We start from the raw sequence: 23893 nt of genomic DNA on the forward strand, positions 1-23893 counted from the left end.
GTGGGACGAGCTGGCCGTCCCCGACAAACCCCCATCCGGACCCCCACAGTGATGCCCATTGGCAACAGCCTCAAGCTTTGTGACCGAAGCCAACACTGCCTGAAGCTGGGAGCGAAGGGATGCCAACTCAGCCTGCATCCGAACACAGCAGTTGCAGTCCCTATCCATGCTAAAAACTTGTGCAAAGAACGTCTGAACTAATCTACAGAGAGCGCAAACAAAACGACACAAAATTGAAGCGGTTATTAAAATACAAGATTGCCTAGTAAATGCAGTAATGCTGCCACTTGTGCACCGCTGACACACTGCTCGGCGGCGGAAGGAGACTACGCGATTTAACACTATTCGAGTACTAAAACGTGATGCTACAACTCTCAAATACTATAATACGCCCGAAATTTATGAATTAAACAATGCAAGTACCAAAAACACGCAAAGAAATTAAGAATTAAACTATGTAACAAATGAGTGAGCTAGGAGTATACGACTTGCTGCTGCAGCTGCTTATCCAACGGCGGCAGGGAGCACACCTAATGATTAGTACACTCCTAACCGGACTATTTCCCTAAGAGCTGTGATGATTGAACGTGTTCGATCCACAGCCTACAGTGCCCTACAGTTCACACGGTAACACTGCCTACCTGACCCACTTAACTTGGTAGTGAGCTTATGTATCCAATCACCACTGCTAGCAGCAGTGGATAATCCTATCAGCACGACGAGAGCAGCAGACTTACCGTCGAATCCTCCTGAAAATACTTATAACTACGGTCGCCAGCTCTGAAGGAGCAAAAGAATAAATCAATTTTTGGGCTCGTTTCGAAGTGAAATGGCTTGAGTTGAATTTAAACATAATTCTGAATATTACTATTTCTGATCATTCTAGATGATTCTACAAAGCAAATACTCTCTCAATCTCTGTGAGTTGGCTTGGTAATTACTACCAAGACAGGTTATGCAACTTCGGTTAACAAAATTCTATCCTTCAACTTATTTAATGATTTTGGATATTAATCTTTGGACCATTGATACAGAATTAGTTAAGTGACTTTACTTGAAAGGTTGCTCAGAAAAATTTAAGTAACTGTAAATAGGCGACTCATTCTGGTGTGAACATTGCTCTTTTCAACATTCTTATACGCTAAAGTATTCTACAACCAAAAGAATTGTAAATGAAAGAGGCGATGGTGGCCTCAGTCTGATTTCACTATACTATGTTTGAGGTTACTACACTTTACAATGAACAACATGCGTCGTAATTTTACTCATTACTATATTCTGTCCTCTGCACTTGCATAAAAGAAAACTGGTATTCTCCTTTTACATGTATACAAAGTTCGACTTAACAATTGCAAGCAGTCTTGCCTTGGGTAGACGTGACAGTGCTGGTGGTGAGATGCATGTGGCTAACGCAGCTCCTCACGCCTCATGCCCTTAATGGCGGCTGGAACTATGAGCTGTAGCACTCGTATAAGGTACTGTATGTCCGCCATAAAATCTGGGCACAGGAATTCTTACAATCAGCCCCAGTGGCATAAAGGCGGCTTCAACAACCATTCGTCGCGTTTTACTCCAAAAACGGCGACGATATTCGCCTCTTCGCTGTTGCACAATCACTTTTGCGTGAGCACAGTTACGCACGTCCGATCACGTCAACACTCCCCAGGCCATTCCATTGTTCAGTCCCTGTGTCTCCAGCTACCCCTAGCTACGCTCGTATCACCAAGAGTGGGGGCGTTCCCCTACCACCTTTTTACCGAAATCATTTAGTATTTAAGAATATTTATATTTACTACCCTGGAGTCTATACCAGTCATAATTATTTACTACTAGCGCTTTACAACATTAAATTATACAGTAATAACTTATAATTACCACGAAAAAGAATACATTTGACTCCGAGATCTTAGCGCATTGTCTGACAGTTAGCGCTAATTCCCAGTTTCGCCAATAGATGGCATCAGGGTGCACTCCCTGGCAGTCTCACACAAGCGCGCCCGTTTCCGACGCGCGGGCTCCAAATTACTGTCAGCCCACCATCATTTCAGTTCCGTTACAAACTCTTCTGTTCCTCTGGTGTACAGTGTATCTTTACTTTCTGAAATACCCTTGTATGTCAAAATTAAATGGTACAAGTCTCAATGTGACTAAAGAAATATTTTGGTAAGAATCCGTGTTTTCAAGAAAAATGGAAGGTGCTAAATATTAGACGTAGAAATATGAAAATTTGTATGAAGCTTCAGTTCAACATAAAAACATTAATTATGTAACCACATTAAGCTACCTCTAATATTTTTCAAGTGATTTTCAGAAAACTAAATTTGGAACTAAAACATTCTAATTTGTAGTAGATTAAGTATCTGTTATATTACTGCTAGAAAGTTTTGATTTGTTGAAACCTATTAAATAATAGAACTATAAATGGTTTCAATGCCGGGATGTAAATAATAACAAACACAAGGTCTCTTAAAGTTGTAGTTTATAGGTCAGGTTCCACTGTCAGTTCCATTCTGAAAATTCTAGACAGCAAAGTTTAAATGTAAGCAAGCTAAAACTTTTTCCGTGATTTTAACCAACTTAACTACATCCATACAAAAATTACAAAAATTCTAAATTAATACACAACAGTGTTATAAAATATTGTGTGTCTGAGAAAACGGATGTTTAGAGGCTGCTACCATGGGCATAGAATGGATGACAGCAGGTGTTCCCTTGGCCATCCGCTGCACCACATTTATCAATACAACCTGAGAGGCAAGACTAGGCTTCACTTCACACCCAGCCACTGTGCGATCTGCATCAGTCAAACACCGGAGTACGTGCCGCCTCGGATGACATCAGAGGCAGGCTGTTACTACGAGGTGCATTCGAGTTCTAAGGCCTCTGATTTTTTTTCTAATTAACTACTTACCCGAAATCGATGAAACTGGCGGTACTTCTCGATGTAATCGCCCTGCAGACGTGCACATTTTTCACAACGCTGACACCATGATTCCATGGTAGCAGTGAAGGCTACTTTAGAAGTCTGTTTTGACCACTGGAAAATCACTGAGGCGATAGCAGCACGGCTGGTGAATGTGCGGCCACGGAGTGTGTCTTTCACTGTTGGAAAAAGCCAAAAGTCACTAGGAGCCAGGTCAGGTGAGTAGGGAGCATGAGGAATGACTTCAAAGTTGTTATCACGAAGAAACTGTTGCGTAACGTTAGCTCGATGTGCGGGTGCGTTGTCTTGGTGAAACAGCACACGCGCAGCCCTTCCCGGACGTTTTTGTTGCAGTGCAGGAAGGAATTTGTTCTTCAAAACATTTTCGTAAGATGCACCTGTTACCGTAGTGCCCTTTGGAACGCAATGGGTAAGGATTACGCCCTCGCTGTCCCAGAACATGGACACCATCATTTTTTCTGGCGGTTACCCGAAATTTTTTTGGTGGCGGTGAATCTGTGTGCTTCCATTGAGCTGACTGGCGCTTTGTTTCTGGTTTGAAAAATGGCATCCACGTCTCATCCATTGTCACAACCGATGAAAAGAAAGTCCCATTCATGCTGTCGTTGCGCGTCAACATTGCTTGGCAACATGCCACACGGGCAGCCGTGTGGTCGTCCGTCAGCATTCGTGGCACCCACCTGGATGACACTTTCCGCATTTTCAGGTCGTCATGCAGGATTGTGTGCACAGAACCCACAGAAATGCCAACTCTGGAGGCGATCTGTTCAACAGTCATTCGGCAATCTCCCAAAACAATTCTCTCCACTTTCTCCATCATGTCGTCAGACCGGCTTGTGCGAGCCCGAGGTTATTTTGGTTTGTTGTCACACGACGTTCTGCCTTCATTGAACTGTCGCACCCACGAACGCACTTTCGACACATCCATAACTCCATCACCACATGTCTCCTTCAACTGTCGATGAATTTCAATTGGTTTCACACCACGCAAATTCAGAAAACGAATGATTACACGCTGTTCAAGTAAGGAAAACGTCGCCATTTTATCTATTTAAAACAGTTCTCATTCTCGCCGCTGGTGGTAAAATTCCATCTGCCGTACGGTGCTGCCATCTCTGGGACGTATTGACAATGAACGCGGCCTCATTTTGAAACAATGCGCATGTTTCTATCTCTTTCCAGTCCGGAGAAAAAAAATCGGAGGCCTTAGAACTTGAATGCACCTCGTAAACGCATATTTGCAGTAATAATAGAAAGTGAATTCACGAGGACTGTACACCAATCTGGATCACTTAGATTTCACAGAAGTAACTGTTAGTGTGCCACCTGTAATGTTAACAAATCCGCGTGGCAAGTGGTGACAATTATTTTCCACTTTTGTGGCGAGCAATTATTTTGATTATCACAAGTCAATTTAATAGAAACTTACCGTAGAAGTTGCCTCTGAACTGCTCATAGTGCTGTTTAGGATAAAGAGATTTATTGTCAGTATTAACATAATGAATATTACAATGATGAACATGTGAATCTTTATCAAATATATCTATCAACTGGAACTCAAAATCATCATTTATAATCATAGTCCTAATGCCGCTGAGCAAGTAGAGTGGGCTGGACAAGAATGTGGATTGCAGACTGGGAACTATGGTCAGTATGTTCCCCATCACTTACTGGCTGACCACAGAAATTGTTTCCAGGCTCTCGTAAAAGACGGTGAACAATATTCCAATATTTCAAATACTTTCTCCTATTACTTATGATTGAATATATATGATTAAAATCATTATTACTACTAACCCGCCGCCCCACAGTGTGATGATTTAAAAGAGGAACTACAGCACGATCTTCCTAAATGAAACAGTTTTGTACAAAAAGGTTTATATTCTGGCTTCTCCGTTTCACCTCCTGTTTCAATACCATTACGGTCTCAAAATAACTGAGAGATGAGTCAAATGGTCTCAGAGTAACTGAACAGATGACTTAACACAATGTTATGAGGTTAATTACTTTTACAGCAAACTAAATGCAATACATCTCCATAAATTATTTCACTTTTTTATATTTAGGTTTTTTTCTTTCTCTTTTATTTTATCTGAGCATGAGTGGAAACTGTGGAAGTTGTCATAGAAAAGTAAGTAGCGATACACTGTGGAAGTGGTAACAAATGGTTTTACTGGGGTGAGAGGGGGAGGGGGGGGGGGGACTCTGAGGAAGTTAATAAGGCACTCTCTTGAAAGTGTAAAAGATGCAGCAGGAACAGTTTGATAAAAGAGCAGGAAAGAAATATCTTGCACTCTTCAGACACATTTGGAAGCTGCTAAGAATGAACTATAGAGAATGAAGGAAGACAATGATGACAGGGGTGGTTTGGAACTGACAGTTGGTACGAGGAGGATGCAATCTGACAGTTTTTTTGTATCTATCAGTAACAGGTTCCAGCCGCCAGAGTCAAGGGAAGAAGAACCTTAAGTTGGTGTGGTAGTAGGAAATGTGTAGCAGACTCTGCCAGTGGGTAGGAAGCCTGCAAATACCACTAATGTTAGGAAGAAAAGAGTAGCATTGTTAGTAGCAGTCAAGACAAAGGGGAAGGCCACTGATTATAGGATAAGTTTGGAGAAGGATACTAGGTAACTAGCATTTAAAAGCCAAGAGCAGGGCTGAATCAGGTGACTGAGGTTTAGGGCCCTTGTGTAAGGACTACACATAAGATGACCAGATAGCAATAGTGTATGGGGCACCTAACAGCCTCACACAGGGATGGGACGAACAACATAGGTGGTGACCTGAGCAAGACAGCTTCCCGAATTGGCAACACCACTGTGTGACCAGTTGAGAGGTTCTGGTGGCATGACCGGCCTGATGCTGGCACTGCTGTATGGCCAGTTAATTCAGAGCTGGAAGTGGCACTGATGAGTGCTGAGGGGGTGCACACTGCATTGGTGCCAATGGGGAGTGTCAGTAAGTGTGGATACACTGGACATGGTCTGTATATCAACAGGGCTTGGGAAAGGAGTACAGAAAATGGGTAAGGGGTGACACTTGGTCAAATATCTGTTGACATGGGTAAGAGGTGTAGGACCTATTTTTTTTAAAGGATAAATCATGACAACAGGCTCCACCCCTTAAAAGTTTCTCAACCTGGTTAAGAGATTTCTTCAATGAACATACAGAAGATAGAATGTACCATATCAAAGTGGACAGTCATCAGACAGAAAGAAATCATTCACCAAAATATGCAGCATATTAAAAATAAAGTGCACAACGCTGAAGATGAATTACAGTCTCTACACTACACTGTAATATGCATTACAGAGCACTGGCGTAGAGCATATCAGTCGAGAAGTTGCTACTGTAAAATTACCTTAAAAGAGGGCGATCACATATTTACACTAGAAGTGGGACACAATTTAAAGTTAGAGAGGATATGATCACAATAGGTGTAGATAAATATTTTGAAGTGGCAGACATTGAACTAACAAAGAAAGACATCCAGAAAAAGTTAATCATTCTGTGCATGTACTGCTCACTCAGGGGTAATGTGGACACTTTCTTCACTAAATTAAATGAAATCCTGGAAAGAGTCTCAGCCCCTAAAACTAATATAATAATACACTCCTGGAAATGGAAAAAAGAACACATTGACACCGGTGTGTCAGACCCACCATACCTGCTCCGGACAATGCGAGAGGGCTGTACAAGCAATGATCACACGCACGGCACAGCGGACACACCAGGAACCGCGGTGTTGGCCGTCGAATGGCGCTAGCTGCGCAGCATTTGTGCACCGCCGCCGTCAGTGTCAGCCAGTTTGCCGTGGCATACGGAGCTCCATCGCAGTCTTTAACACTGGTAGCATGCCGCGACAGCGTGCACCGTATGTGCAGTTGACGGACTTTGAGCGAGGGCGTATAGTGGGCATGCGGGAGGCCGGGTGGACGTACCGCCGAATTGCTCAACACATGGGGCGTGAGGTCTCCACAGTACATCGATGTTGTCGCCAGTGGTCGGCGGAAGGTGCACGTGCCCGTCGACCTGGGACCGAACCGCAGCGACGCACGGATGCACGCCAAGACCGTAGGATCCTACGCAGTGCCATAGGGGACCGCACCGCCACTTCCCAGCAAATTAGGGACACTGTTGCTCCTGGGGTATCGGCTAGGACCATTCGCAACCGTCTCCTTGAAGCTGGGCTACGGTCCCGCACACCGTTAGGCCGTCTTCCGCTCATGCCCCAACATCGTGCAGCCCGCCTCCAGTGGTGTCGCGACAGGCGTGAATGGAGGGACGAATGGAGACGTGTCGTCTTCAGCGATGAGAGTCGCTTCTGCCTTGGTGCCAATGATGGTCGTATGTGTGTTTGGCGCCGTGCAGGTGAGCGCCACAATCAGGACTGCATACGACCGAGGCACACAGGGCCAACACCCGGCATCATGGTGTGGGGAGCGATCTCCTACACTGGCTGTACACCACTGGTGATCGTCGAGGGGACACTGAATAGTGCACGGTACATCCAAACCATCATCGAACCCATCGTTCTACCATTCCTAGACCGGCAAGGGAACTTGCTGTTCCAACAGGACAATGCACGTCCGCATGTATCCCGTGCCACCCAACGTGCTCTAGAAGGTGTAAGCCAACTACCCTGGCCAGCAAGATCTCCGGATCTGTCCCCCATTGAGCATGTTTGGGACTGGATGAAGCGTCGTCTCACGCGGTCTGCACGTCCAGCACGAACGCTGGTCCAACTGAGGCACCAGGTGGAAATGGCATGGCAAGCCGTTCCACAGGACTACATCCAGCATCTCTACGATCGTCTCCATGGGAGAATAGCAGCCTGCATTGCTGCGAAAGGTGGATATACACTGTACTAGTGCCGACATTGTGCATGCTCTGTTGCCTGTGTCTGTGTGCCTGTGGTTCTGTCAGTGTGATCATGTGATGTATCTGACCCCAGGAATGTGTCAATAAAGTTTCCCCTTCCTGGGACAATGAATTCACGGTGTTCTTATTTCAATTTCCAGGAGTGTATATGTAATCATGAATATAAAAACAGGCATTGAGGGAAAAATTAGTAACAACTTTGTGGGGACATCAGCATCAATGACATGAAATATTACATTATATTCATCTTTTGGGTTTGCAGCTTTTGCAAAAAAGTGTGGGACCTATCTCCCATAACATTACAAAAGTAAGACTGCTCGCCTGCAATACGAGTTCACAAGAGTGAGGGGGCATGGCTGCGGCTGTGTTGGTTTCAGTCACACTTCAATGACAAGACGTGCAAATGGTCCACACCATGCAACCACCCAGATGTGACACAGTCCACAACAGGTGATCTGGATCACAGGACACAGCCTACGGTTCAAGTGTGTGGGTCAAACAAGTTTTGCACTACCTACAAGTGGCAGTAGTAGACTGTATGTGTTAGACAATGCAACAAATAAATACTTCTTTACAGACACTGGCTATGAAGTGAGGAGCATGCCTGTGGAACAACCACAAATGGAACTTATTATATCTGTTGCTCAACTATGGGCCACAGATGAAACTCATATCAGGCTATTTGAAACCTCTACTAACACTGTGGACTGTGAGTTATACAAGAAATTTACACAGCAGTTTTTGGTCACAGATTTTCATGAATCATTCTTTGGCACAGATTTTTTCCATTGAATTCATTTCTCCTCTGACCTAAAATGAGGTATCCTCAGGCACGCCAGCAGTGCAGAGTCGTACCCAGTATCACTGGCAGTATACCAGCATATTGCTCTGACACTTTGGAGAGGTTTGTTCCAGGGAAATCCCATTTGGAATATACACAAGGTGTCCATTTACAGCTACTTAACGATCATCGGACTTTGGAGTCCGAACTACAAGTGGTGACACAGAGTTACGAAGAAGTCAAAAGGACGGGCTCAATATACACAATGAAAATTTAGAACTGAAAGCTCGGTCACATTTGTTAGGTAGGGAACTGGATGCTCTGGAACCGTCCCTAAGACAATTACAATGATATCAGTACCACTATCCGCAAATACAAGTGATGAGAGAGCAACAGCAGCTGAGTCAACGGACCAGATACAGAGACATATTCAGCACTTAATGCAGGTCAGTATGGTGAAATTTTCCAACAGCGTGCATGCATCTTCTATGTGGACAACTGCTTTGTTAACCATGTACTGTGTGTGACATGTAAACAAACAGGCATCAGGCATGACACAGTGAATGACATTAATACCACACCAGGCCCACCGTCCCCATGCATTGCACCAAACCTGCCTGGATTTTGCATGGTACATCAGCACTGACAACTCAAGCACTGCTCAGACAGAAGATAACATGCATGAAGATATAGATGACAGTGCACAAACTCGTTTGTCAAACCCTCCCACTGCCACTACATGAGAACTTCAACACTAATCAGCAATCTCACTTTGAACATATCTGATGACATCCTTCCTACCTTAGCCAGTATCACCCGCATTAATGAGGGTGGGAGGGGCACCATCGCTGTGCTTCTTCACTGAGAAATGCCTACAGCTGGACATAGCATGGCTGGTCATGTGCAAATTTGCAAAGAACAAGACACCAGCTGTGACCTTCGTTGACCTCCTTCTGGCAGTGCTCCACATAGTGAGGGTGAGGGGAGAAAGGGGGGGGGGGGGGGGGGGAAGGGGGATCTGTGGAGACCTCAACGTCGATTGCTGTGAAATCTATAACTATTATAAAATAATACGTATATGTGCTCTTCTTCTAAACCAATGGATCGATTTCAATCACACTTGGTACAAATATCACTTACAGTCTCGAAAGAACCACTATACAGATAAAAACCACCTGCCTGTCAAAAGTGAGGGTGTGGAGGGTGAAAAAGAAATATAGCTTACAAAATGCAAATAGCCAGACTATATTCATCCAGTATTTGAGAATGAGAGTACTTACTGATTTGCAATAAACTTTCCACATAATTTCAAACCTTTATAAGATCTTCTCTCACTCAGACTCTTGGCAAAATGATGAAAAGGAAAAAGTTGATTGCTTACTACAGTTTCACCATTCATGCAGTAAAAGAGGAGGAGATGGACAGAGAGAGAAAGAAAGAGAGAGAGAGAGAGAGAGAGAGAGAGAGAGAGAGAGAGAGAGAGAGAGAGAGAGAGAAGGAAGAGAGAGGGAGAGAGAGGGAAGGAAGAGAGAGGGAGGGAGGGAGAGAGAGGGGGGGGGGGGAGAGAGAGAGAGAGAGAGAGAGAGAGAGAGAGAGAGAGAGAGAGAGAGAGGGAAGGAAGAGAGAGACAGAGAGAGGGAGGAGGAGATGGTCTAATGGAATTGGAATAAACACATACCTGGGCAACAGTGGGTTCTCAGCTAGTATTACATAAATATGAATCTTTGGCAGTGATGCGAGCTTAGCCCTCCCACAGGTAGGGTTACCTCTGACACTCTAGCCTGCTCAGTTAGCTATGAACAACTGTATTGTAGGCATCCGCTTCTGATGTTTGTCTGGTGTCGGTCATAAAGTGTTCGTTAACTGCATTTACTGTTATTCTGCTATATCATGTGGCCATTCACTACTGGAATCCCTACAACTTCCTGAACATTTTGGAAAACTTTTGGCATGTCATAAATAGTAAGCAATGTTACTAGGATATCAAATAGTTCAGCAGCTATACTTATACATATCAATAGGAAAAACTGTGAAGTATGTATTTACAAAAGGTCTTTGTCTCTCTGATCATTACTGTCAGATAATAAAACTAAAGACAGGCTTGGTAAAATCCACAAAACTGCAAGTTTACAAAAGGATCTTGTTGGAATGTAAAACAAGTATTTTTCTAGGACACTGGCAAATCAAATGGGGGGTGAAGAGTCTATGGAAAACTGAAATGGCTAGTACAACAAAGAGATTAATAGGGACTATATTCTAACTGGCCTGGAGCACCATTTGAACTTCCATCAACACTCCTTTCAGCCATATCAAATAAAATTTTCCAAATAGTCTAAGAAATTACCACTGTCATATCTTACAAGGGAAATTCCCCACCACACCTACTTCAGATTTAATGGTAAAATGGCACAGTGGATAGCTCGTCAAAAACTGAACACAGATTGAGCATGAAAATAGGAAGAAGGTGTACTGAACTGTGAAAAACAAAGCAAAATAGAAAGAATGAATCATCTAAGCTCATCTAAGCCCAAGATGTGCTGCATCGAGCCATTGGGCAGGGGCCACGGTGTCATGGTTATGTGGTCATGGTGTTGGACTGGAAAACAGGAGATCAGTGTTCAGATCTCCCCATGCCCTATCTTTTTTTTCTTTTTTCACAAAATTATGAATTGTCCGTCCAGTCATTGATGTGCCTTTTCTCTTTCTGTAGTCCTGGCAATTGTCACACCATACATTGGTGGTAAGAATATATTACTGATGCAAATAATTGTGATGAATAGTGAGAACAGGCAAGATGCTGCATAGACTTTTCACTGAAATGAAAACAATAAATAAATGAGTGTGAGCTACTTTACAACAAAGGAATTCAATACTTTTAAAATGGAATGCAAGAGTCATGAGATGTAATACTTGTGTAGAAGAAACAGGAGGTAAGAACATAAGGCTCACAAAAATAAGTCATCAAGACTGGATGGAATTCTCAATTCAATTTTACAAAAAGTACTCTACGCCAATAACCCTTTACGTAGCTTGCATTTACTGTGAATCTCTCACCCAGTGCAAAGTACAAAGCAACTAGAAATAAGCATACATGACTCCTGTACACAAGAAGGGTAAAAGAAGAGACCTGCAAAGTTACAAACCAATATCCTTAAAATCAGTTTGTTGTAGAATTCTGGAATATAATCTCATTCTGAATGCAATAAATTTCTTTGAGAAGAAAATACTTGGGTGTGCACTAATCAGCAATGTTTTAGAAAGCATTATTCGTACAAAATTCAGCTGCCGTTTTCTCATGATATTCTATGAACTATGGATGAAGGGCAACAGGCAACTTCCATATTCCTAGATTTCCAAAAATCATTTGACATGGTGCCAGACTGCACCCTGCTAATGAAGGTACGAGCATACAGAACAGGTTCCCAGATATGTGAGTGGCTTGAAAACTTCTTAAGTAATAGAAATCCGTGCACCGTCCTTGTCAGTGTGTGATCATCAGAGACAAGGGTATTGTCAAGAGTGCCCCAGGGAAGTGTGGCAGGACCACTATTATTCTCTTATGTACAAAAATGATAAGATGGGCAGGGTGAGCAGCAATTTGTGGCTGTTTGTTGATAATGCTGTGGTGTATGGAAAGGCAGCATCACTGAGTGACTTCAGGAGGATACAAGATGACTTAGACTAAATTTCTAGCTAGTGTGATGAATGGCAATTAGCCTTAAATGTAGAAAAAATACAAGCTAACATAGATAAGTAAGAAAAACAATCACATAATGTTCATATACAGCACTAGTAGTGTGCTGTTTTACACACTCATGTCAATTAAATATCCAGGTGTAATACTGTAAAGTTATACGAAATAGGACAAGCAAGTAAGGCTTGTAGTAGGGCAGTCAAATGGTCAATTTTGGTTTACTGGGAGAATTTTACGAATGTGTGTTTCATCTGTAAAGGAGACCACGTACAGAACACTGATGCTACATATTCTTGTGTACTGCTCATGTGTCTGGTACTTCCACAAGGTTGGATTAAAGAAAGACATCAAAACAATTCAGATGTGGGCAACTAGATTTGTTACCAGTAGGTATTACGGAAATGCTTTGGGAACACAGAATTCCTGCAGGGAAGGCAACATTCTATTTGAGAAACACTATTGAAAAAATTTAGAGAACCGGCATTTGAAGCTGACTGAAGAACAATTCTACCGCAGCCAATGTAAATTTCCCACAAGGGCCACGAAGATAGGATATGAGAAATTAGGGCTCCATGTGGAGGCATATAGACAATCATTTTTCCCTTGCTCTATATGCGAGTGGAACAGGAAAGGAGATGACTAGTAGTGATATAAGGTACCTTCTGTCACATATTGTACAGTGGTTTGCGGAGTACATTTGTAGGTATAGATCTAGAAAAATAGTTTATTAAACAGTGACAACGATCAGTCTGTATTCTACAAGAGGAAAAAAAGCCCATCACAAGAAATAACATTACAGGGCATTGTAGAATTAAAATGCACTAAGAAACTATTCAAAATTATTCTTTCCAACTAAATGGCAAAATTTTCAGATACTTTCGACTGAAATACAGTGTTCCAGAAAATTCAATACTGAAATACAAACTATATATTTAAAAACGGTCATAAAAATCTCTATAAATCAACTGTGACCACTTTTTATAAAAACAAACAGCCTTGAATGGGATCACCAGTCACCATACATGTGAGACACTGATAATATATCATTTCTCAGACGCAGCAATACGGCACTGGTGCTGAATATTATGTCTCTAGTTGGCATGTGCTTGCATTTAATTCCACTCATAGTCTATATCTTTTCAAAGTGGGTATCAAAAGTCTCAGTGGTGTACAGCAGTCATCGAGTTTAAATTGGGGGAAAAAAAATACTGGTCATTAGTGTGAGTAGAACTCACACCCCGAGGGTTCTGTACAAACTCAATTACATATATAGATACAGATAGCTCATCTATAGGTTCTGGTGAGCGAGTTTGCGAGTATCACATTATGTGACATAAATGGCCATATCTTTTGATTGGGCTAACTTAGAAGCTTAAATATTTTACAGTGCCAAGGGATTATTGACCTTATCCTTTGACATAGATCTCAACTTGACATCTCTACTCATTCCTGAGAAAAAGGTGTTTTAGCAGGCAGATGCCAGACAGAAAACAAAATGATCATATAAGGGTTGTGATTTTATCAGCTGAATTATAAAACCCCAAAAACATAAAAAAACAGGTGTTTGCTTAAACTATGGTACACTAGCCCATGAAGAACGGGAGCATTTGGTAATAAATTGTATAATTAGTCTGCTGTCAAGTGTATATGTACTTACATTCCGAAGTTTCTGCGAAAGCTGTATAATATGAAACACATCAAGCTGTGTATCCACAGCATATAAACTCTCTAGTTGATCCATTTTTGATACATGTTTGTAAATATCACCAGGTGGAAGCCAATAGCAGCTTGTTATATCTAAATGAGTAATACCACGATATCTTGGCTTCAGCACAAGGTGGAACATCTCTTTTGTACAGGAAAACTGTCCAAACAAGCTTACAAACCTGCGAAAATGAAATACATACAGTGAACATATAAATCCAATCTGAGGTAAGGAGCATAGTTGGAGATCTGGCCTCAAACAAATGCATAAGGAAAAGTGAGGTTAAAATTCTTAATAACTTAATAACAATATTATGGAAATGATTGAGTCGTACTCAGCACATAGTGGTGGTGATGAGTCACAGACAGGCACAACAAAAAGACTGCTAAAACAAGTAAGCTTTTGGCCAAAAGTTCTTCTTCTTAGTTAGACAACATATATACACACATTCATGCAAACACACCTCATACACATGTGACCACAGTCTCTGACTATAGAGGCCAGACTGCGAGCAACAGAGCATCGTGAGAAACACAATCTGTGTGGTGAGGGTAAGGAGGAGGCTGGGGCAGAGAGGGGGGAAGGATAGCAGGGTAAGGGTGGGCAAATGGTAAAGTGCTGCTTGTGGGAGCACATGGGGATAAGGTAGTGAGAGGAGAGGATGGCAAGGTGCAGTTGGGAGATTAGACAGAGGGCGGGGTGGGGAGGAGGGGAGAGGAGAAAAGTAAAAAGACTGTGGGTGCAATGGTGGAACAGAAGGGCGTAGTGCTGGAGTGGAACAGGGAAGAGAACAGGTGGGTGAAGGACAGCGACGAACAAAGGTTGAGGCCAGGAAAGTTATGGGAACATAGGACATACTGCAGGGGAGACTTAGCACTTGTGATGTAAGAGCAGAGTTAATATGATGACAAATATTCTATCTGGCCTCCCTAAATCATGCTGAATAAATGCTGGAATTGATCTTCCAAAAAGATCAGAAATTATTTCTCCATCCAAGCCAAAGTTGAACTGATATTCCTGTCTTAGTGCATGAAATGTTAATAAAAGTAAATAAACAAATGCAGGAAACAGAAGTGTGTCGTATGACAGATGGCAATAAATCAGAGACACAGACATTCGGACAACAACATCTTAGTTCTATATGACACTGTCAAACATCTTCCATGCCAGTATGAGTATGAGGAGCAAGAGCATGTGCTTCAGGAGCAGTCTTGACTCTTCTGTGGACTGTTCATCAGTGTGTGTGTGTGTCGTGTGTGTGTGTGTGTGTGTGTGTGTGTGTGTGTCTGTGTAAGAAAGAAAGAGAGACTCTCGTTTTCACAAAGAGAAACCTACAACTTTTTGAGGGGGGAGGGGGTGGGGGGGGTGGGGGGGGGGGGGGGGGAGGGGACTGCTCCTTGTGTTAGTATGAGACTAGACAAAGAGATGTTACCTAGCCACAGACTAAAACTACAATGCTGGGGAAAAAAATTAGTACACCTGAAACGATTACGTCGATCTTGATCCAATGATGACGTACACAACTTGGGGGATAGTAGATGTACTGGTAATGGTTTCATTGTAATCCGCCAACAGATAGTATAGCGGCATAGTTACCAGAGTGTCTTGTCAACCCTTTCCAGAAGGCTTAGTGTGTTGCAGACATGTGAAGTAAGCAGGCAACCATGCCACAGAGATGCACTCGTGCTTCCTACAAGCAACCGAGTGAGTTTGAAATGTCCTGGTGGCAGGATGGTTCTTTCAGAGAAGTGTCACAGAAGATGGACGTGCTGTGTCAGTTGTGCAACGATGCTGGTGTCAGTAGTCATGCGAACAGTTTCACAGCTGTAGACAACGTTATGAACATATGAATTGTTGCAAACTGGTTATTAGCAGTGGGACTACAGCCATACACACATCTAGCCTGTCTTCCATCCACATCACAGCATCAACATGTGCAGCTAACTAGTGCTGTCAGAGGATCACTTGGAACATGGAGCGGTGCACCATGCTCTTCAGAGATGAAAGTAGATTCTGCCTGCTCTCAAGTGATGGTCATTTGCGTACACACCGTAGACCACGTGAGCACAGTCTCATAGAATGTATTCGTCCAAGACACACTGGCCCCAACCAGCCCTTATTGTCTAGGGTGCAATAAGCTACAACTCTCGTTCACCTTAGGTGTTTCTGGAGAGGATGTTAACCAACACTAAGTACATGCAGAGTATTTTTAGACCCGCTCTTTTTCCATTCTCGTGACAGGAAGGTGATACTTTATCCCAACAGGACAATGCACACCCACAAACTGCCCATGAAACTCAATGTGCTCTGCAAGATGTGCAGCAACTTCTCTGGAGAGCACGCTCTCCCGACTTGTCTCCTATCGAGCGTGTGTGGGGTATGATGGTACAAGAAGTGATTTGTACAACTCATCAACCAACAACTCCTACAGAACTGTGAACAGGTTGGGCAGGCATGGAACAACATATTCCATGATAGTATTTAGCATCTGTATGATTCACTGGATGCCAAAAACGGCCCCTGCATTGACACAAATGGAGGCTACACCACATACTAATATGAGTGTTTCACCACGGGTTGATACCTGGCACCTCACAACCACTTGTGTTATTGATCTGTAAATGTAATCATTTAATGTACTCCATATATACTATTGCAGCAATAAATCTTGAGCAAACTGGAAACACCTAAAAGGGTGAAATATTTTCTTCCAGTTGTGTGTATGAAAAAACTCCTGAGATTAGATTAGATTACATGGGTATGAATTTTATAAACTCAATATGGAAGGGGCACTGTTACCCAAACCTAAAAAAATATTGTAAAACAAACATTATTATAGTGCAGAAGATTTCTTGAATCACAGCCATGCAAAATAATATCTTTCTGAAGAAGTAACACCATAAAGAAGCTGTAACTTACCAAACAGAAGCGTTGGTATGTTGATAGACACAATAAAAACAATAAAAAAACACAAAAATTTGTGTATGTGTGTTTTTATTGTTTTTATTTATAAACAATAAAAAACACACAAACACACACACAAATTTCAAGCTTTCGCAACCCAAGGTTGCTTCATCAGGAAAGGGGGACGGAAAGGGAAAGACGAAAGGGTGTGGGTTTTAACGGAGAGGGTAAGGAGTCATTCCAATCCCGGGAGCGGAAAGACTTACCTTAGGGGGGAAAAAAGACAGGTATACACTCGCACACGCGCACGCATGCATGCACACACACACACACACACACACACACACATATGCAAAAAGTTTGGGCAGAGATGTCAGTCGAGGCAGAAGTACAGAGGCAAACATGATGTTGAATGACAGGTGAGGTACGAGCGGCGGCAACTTGAAATTAGTGGAGGATGAGGCCTGATGGGTAACAGAAAGAGAGAATATATTGAAGGGCAAGTACCCATCTCTGGAGTTCTGATAGGTTGGTTACCCAAGCCTGCCAACCCAAAGTTTGGTACAGATTTATTGATGACATCTTCATGATCTGGACTCACAGTGAAGAAGAACTCAAAAATTCCTCTCCAACCTCAAATCCTTTGGTTCCATCAGATTCACCTGGTCCTACTCCAAATCCCATGCCACTTTCCTCGATGTTGACCTCCATCTGTCTAATGGCCAGCTTCACACATCCGTCCACATCAAATCAATCAACAAGCAACAGTACCTCCATTTTGACAGCTGCCACCCATTCCATATCAAACGGTCACTTCCCTACAGCTTAGGTCTTTGTGGCAAACAAATCTGCTCCAGTCCTGAATCCCTGAACCATTACACCAATAACCTGAAAATAGCTTTCACATCCCGCAACTACCCTCCTGACCTGGTACAGAAGCAAATAGCTATAGCCACTTCCTCATCCCCTCAAACCCAGAACCTCCCACAGAAGAACCCCAAAAGTGCCCCACTTGTGACAGGATACTTTCCGGGACTGGATCAGACTCTGAATGTAGCTCTCCAGCAGGGATACGACTTCCTCAAATCCTGCCCTGAAATGAGATCCATCCTTCATGAAATCCTTCCCACTCCACCAAGAGTGTCTTTCCGCCGTCCACCAAACCTTCGTAACCTCTTGGTTCATCCCTATGAAATCCCCAAACCACCTTCCCTACCCTCTGGCTCCTACCCTTGTAACCGCCCCCGGTGTAAGACTTGTCCCAAGCACCCTCCCACCACCACCTACTCCAGTCCGGTAACCCGGAAGATGTACACGATCAAAGGCAGAGCCACGTGCAAAGCACCCACGTGATTTACACTGTGAAGAATTCTATGTGGGAATGACCAGCAACAAACTGTCCATTCGCATGAATGGACACAGGCAGACAGTGTTTGTTGGTAATGAGGATCACCCTGTGGCTAAACATGACTTGGTGCACGGCCAGCACATCTTGGCACAGTGTTACACCGTCCGGGTTATCTGGATACTTCCCACTAACACCAACCTGTCAGAACTCCGGAGATGGGTACTTGCCCTTCAATATATTCTCTCTTCCTGTTACCCACCAGGCCTCAACCTCCACTAATTTCAAGTGGCCACCGCTCGTACCTCACCTGTCATTAAACATCATGTTTGCCTCTGTACTTCCGCCTCGACTGACATCTCTACCCAACCTCTTTGCATTTACATATGTCTGCCTGAGTGTGTATATGTGCGGATGGATATGTGTGTGTGTGTGTGCGAGTGTATACCTGTCCTTTTTCCCCCTAAGGTAAGTCTTTCCGCTCCCAGGATTGGAATGACTCCTTACCCTCTCCGTTAAAACCCACATCCTTTCGTCTTTCCCTCTCCTTCCCCCTTTCCTGATGAAGCAACCTTGGGTTGCGAAAGCTTGAAATTTGTGTGTGTGTTTGTGTGTTTTTTATTGTTTATATTGTCTCTATCAACATACCAAAGCTTTCGTTTGGTAAGTTACAGCTTATATATATATTTTATAACCTTGTAACATTGTAAATTGGTTTTGCTATTTGGGTAGCAAAATAACTCATGATGGTTGAAGTAGAGAGGATATAAAATGTAGACTGGCAATGGGAAGGAAAGCGTTTCTGAAGAAGAGGAATTTGTTAACATTGAGTATAGATTTAAGTGTCAGGAAGTCGTTTCTGAAAGTATTTGTATGGAGTGTAGCCATGTATGGAATTGAAACGTGGATGATAAATAGTTTGGACAAGAAGAGAATAAAAGCTTTCGAAATGTGGTGCTAAAGAAGAATGCTGAAGATTAGATGGGTAGATCACATAACTAATCAGGAGGTATTGAATAGAATAGGGGAGAAGAGGAGTTTGTGGCACAACTTGACAAGAAGAAGGGACCGGTTGGTAGGGCATGTTCTGAGGCACCAAGGGATCACAAATTTAGCATTGGTGGGCAGCATTGAGGGTAAAAATCGTGGAGGGAGACCAAGAGATGAATACACTAAGCAGATTCAGAAGGATGTAGGTTGCAGTAGGTACTGGGAGATGAAGAAGGTTGCACAGGATAGAGTAGCATGGAGAGTGCATCAAACCAGTCTGAGAACTGAAGACCACAACAACAACAACAACAGCAACAACAACCACCACCTTGTATTAACTTTTTATTAGTCTATACGTAATGATAGAACTGACACGTCACCTATATCACAATCTTTGATTGTATGAGGCATGTCATGTAATAATAAAGATTTGATTTTGTTTGGTTCATACCCTCATATCAAAAGGAAATTGTGGCTGAAAAATACTTTGAGTATGGCAGTCTAGGTGAGTATTTTGCAGTCCTTCAAAAATCACACTTCATGGAAAGAACCTACTCACTGAAAAAAAAGTTGGACAATGAGTTTTAACCCAAAAGGGTGTTTCAAAGCAATGATATTTCGTAGCAATGGATGCACTTTTTGCCCAAAATCACTGGGAGGGTGAGAATTTCTTTGTCCTCATACCATGTCTTCAAAACACAGGATTTTAAAACAAACAAAAACACACACGCGCGCACGCGCGCGCACACACACACACACACACACACACACACACACACACACACAGGTGACAAAAGTCATGGCATACCTCCTAACATCATGTCGGACCTCCTTTTGCCCAGCATAGTGCAGCAACTCGACATGGCATGGACTCAAAAAGTCACTGAAAGACCCCTGAAGAAATATTGAGCCATGCTGCCTCTATAGCTGCCCATAATTGCGAAAGTGTTGGCGATGCAGAATTTTGTGCAAAAACTGAACTCTCGATTATGTCCCATAAATGTTTGACGGGATTCACGTCGGATGATCTGGGTGGTCAAATCATTCACTTGAATTGTCTGGAATGTTTCTGAAACCAATTGCAAACAACTGTGGCCTAGTGACACGGCGCATTATCATCCACAAGAATTCCATCTTTGCTTGGAGAATGTGAAGCCCTCAAATTGTTGTAAATGGTCTCCAAGTAGCCGAACATAACCATCTCCAGTCAACGATCTGTTCAATTTCATGTAAACACAGCCTACACCAATACGGAGCCATCATCATCTTGCACGGTGCCTTGCTGACGACAACCTGGGTCCATTGCTTCACTGAGTCTGTGCCACACTCCAAAACCACCTCATACGGTCATGCCCAGGAGAGGCATTGCAGGTGATGTCATCCTGTCAGTAACAGCACTCGCATCAGTCGTGTGCTGCCATAGTCCATTAACGCCAGATATCACCGCACTGTCCTAATGGATACATTCGTCATTAAGTCCCACATTGATTTCTGCTGTTATTTCATCCAGTGTTGCTCGTCTTTTAACACTGACAACTCTACATAAACAGTACTGCACTCAGTCGATAAGTGAAGGCCACTGGCCTCTGTGTTGTCCAGGGTGAGAGGTAATGCCTGAAATTTGGTATTCTCGGTACACTCTTGACATTGTGGATCTTGGAATATTGATTTTCCTAACTATTTCCAATATGGAGTGTTCTATGCATCTAGCTCCCTCTACCATTCAGCGTTCTATGTCTGATGATCCCAGTCACGCTGCCATAATCATGTCAGATACCATTTCATGTGAATCACCTGAGAACAAATGACAGCTCTATCATTGTACTGCCCTTTTATGCCTTGTGTATGTGCTACTGCCGCCATCTGTTGTCCTATGACTTTTGTTACCTCAGTGTGTGTGTGTGTGTGTGTGTGTGTGTGTGTGTGTGTGTGTGTGTGTGTAAATCTTATTACTAGCATAACTTCAGATTTGTAGAAAATTGCACTCATATATTTGGAGTGCACAACTATAATATTCATATTTTTGACATACAGGAAGGAAGGAAGGAAGGAAGGAAGGAAGGAAGAAAAAAAGAAAGAGAGGAAGCAAGGAGGATAATGGTTCAACATCCCGTTGATATCAAGGTCATTAGATACAAGCTTGGACTGTCTCAACGATGAGGGCGGAAATCAGCCATGTCCTTTCAAAGGAACTGTCCCAACACTTCCTTGCAGAGATTTAGGAAAATCATGGAAAACCTACATCTGGATGGCCGTAAGCAAATGACCCCCCCTCATGCATCCCCCCCCCCCCCCCCCCCCCCACCGGCCCATGATTAATGTTATTAATAAGGCTACTGTTCTTAGTTTAGTGTTTACATACAAGACCTAAGTACAACAAGAATATTATTTTAACACAAAACAGTACAGTTTATGTATCAGATTATTTTGGATATCATAAAAGTGTTAAACTTACCTATACAAACGTTTTTCAGATGAAATTGTTTTTAACCTCTGGCATGTTCCTGATAGACGTTCCTGGTCAACAATGGAAAGATGTGAGAAAATCATTAGCAGAATTTCATCTGGAAGCCTTAGGAGGCCCATCTTTAATTCTTCTTTCTTGTTTCATGAAATATTCTGTATAGATAGGAGACGAAATCAGTTATAAATGTAACAATTTAAAACTGAATTTCATACACATATACAATTAAAAAAAAAGCATGATTATCACTCATTTTACAAAAGTATCTGGAAGTTTCAAGAGCTGGCAGCATAGCACATAGGGAGAGTAGTTCTTTCTCCTGTGGTTACAGTCATTACAAAGTACAAGAGAGGTAAGTAGGTAGTTTGCAGTGCTTCTTTTTGAAAACATATTTCGGTTAAGTTCAAATTACACACACAGACTGTCAGACCAGCGTTATCTGCTGTGGGTTGATGTAAGGGCTCCTTGGCCTCTGATGTTTTATTACAAAATAATTTAGTTTTGTCCTAGTTACATTTATGACTGTATTGCACTAAAAATACCAACAGTCCCTGTTAACAATCCTATTAAGAGCAGCAAATTTGTGTGGTGAGAGTGTGTGTTCCCATGGGAACAGCAGTTACGGTACTCACAAACAGTGTATCTCAGTTGGAGTGAAATGCAGAGATGGATCATAATGACAAAAATGGGGCATGAGTGACAGATAAGGTGGCAAATGTGCAAGTAAAATGCTAAAGCTGAGTGAATTGATGGGATATCAATTGTTATGGGAGGGACATGTAGAATGGAGAGGGATTCAAATACCTACCAAGAAGAAGATAAAGAAGAAGAAGAAAAGTGAAGTGCACAAAATAAATATGCTACTGATGATGTGGATAAATGTATTATTACGCAGCAATTTCTGCATATTAACAATACCAAGAAATACTAAATTTGTGAAAAAAATCACAGCTTTTGTTACACAGGACTGGATTTCAAAGCTAGTAACGAAACTCATAAAAATTGTTTTGCTATGGAAATTGATTTTAAAGGGGGGGGGGGGCAGATAAACAAATTATTATGTGTGAATGAGATCTGAGAGACAGATTGCATGAGATTCTAATAAATAGAGAAATAAGTAAATAAAGTAACCAGTGGTTTATTCAGATGAAATGTAGTCATTCACATTGTGGTTGTTATGGTCTTCAGTCCAGAGACTGATATGATGCAGCTCTCCATGCTGCTCTATCCTGTACAAGTCTCTTCATCACCAAATAAATACTGCAACTCACATCCTTCTAAATCTGCTTACTGTATTCATTTATTGGTCTCCCCCTAAAATTATTACCCCTCACACTCCCCCCCCCCCCCCCCCCCTTCTGCCTCAACACCAAATTGGCGATCCCTTGATGTCTCCAAAAGTGTCCTATCAACCAATCCCTCCTTCTACTTACATTGGGCCACAAATATCTTTTCTCCCCAATTCTGCTCAGTACCTCCACATCTATCCACATAATCTTAAGCATTCTTCTACAGCACCACATTTCAAGAGCTTCTATTCTCTTCTTGTCTAAATTGTTTGTCATCCTCGTTACCCTTTCATGCATGGCTACACTCCATACAAATACTTTCAGAAAAGACTTTCTAATAATTAAAACTAAATTCCATGTTAACAAATTTCTTTCCTTCAGAGACACTTTTCTTGCCATTGCTAGTCAACATTTTATATCCTTTCTACTTCGGCCATCATCAGTTATTTTGTTGCCCAAATAACAAAACCTATTACTATTTTAAGTGTCTCATTTCCTAATCTAATTCCCTCAGCATCACCTGACTTACTTTGACTACATGCTATTACCCTTGTTTTGATTTTGTTGATGTTTATCTTATATCCTCCTTTCAACACAATGTCCATTCCATTCAACTGCTCTTTGCCTTCTCTGACAAAATTACAATGTCACTGGCAAACCTCAAAGTTTTTATTCCTTCTCCCTGAACTTTAATTCCTTCTCCAAATTTTTCTTTGGTTTCCTTTACTGCTTGCTCAATGTACAGACTGAATAACACTGGCGATAGGCTACAATCCTGTCTCACACTCCCTTCTCAACCACAGCTTCTCTTCCATGATTTATTAAACTGATGGTTTGGTAACAGCACTTGCTTTCTTTGGAATTTGCATTATTGCAGTCTCCTTGAAGTCTGAGGG

The 23893-nt window shown here is 42.3% G+C and overlaps 1 protein-coding gene across 1 annotated transcript in view; it reads right to left on the reverse strand.

The window, feature by feature from the left end:
- Positions 1-23893, reverse strand: part of LOC126095029 (uncharacterized) — a 183881-nt gene that overhangs the window by 137366 nt on the left and 22622 nt on the right. Inside the window, exons 2-3 of the mRNA XM_049909690.1 lie at positions 21700-21863; positions 13958-14186 (exon numbers count right to left, since the gene is read on the reverse strand). Of these exons, the coding sequence (XP_049765647.1) occupies positions 13958-14186; positions 21700-21830 (360 nt within the window). The 5' untranslated portion in view covers positions 21831-21863. The remainder of the gene's footprint in view (positions 1-13957; positions 14187-21699; positions 21864-23893) is intronic.

This window comes from Schistocerca cancellata, chromosome 8, assembly GCF_023864275.1.
Source record: "Schistocerca cancellata isolate TAMUIC-IGC-003103 chromosome 8, iqSchCanc2.1, whole genome shotgun sequence".
Lineage (NCBI taxonomy): Eukaryota > Metazoa > Arthropoda > Insecta > Orthoptera > Acrididae > Schistocerca > Schistocerca cancellata.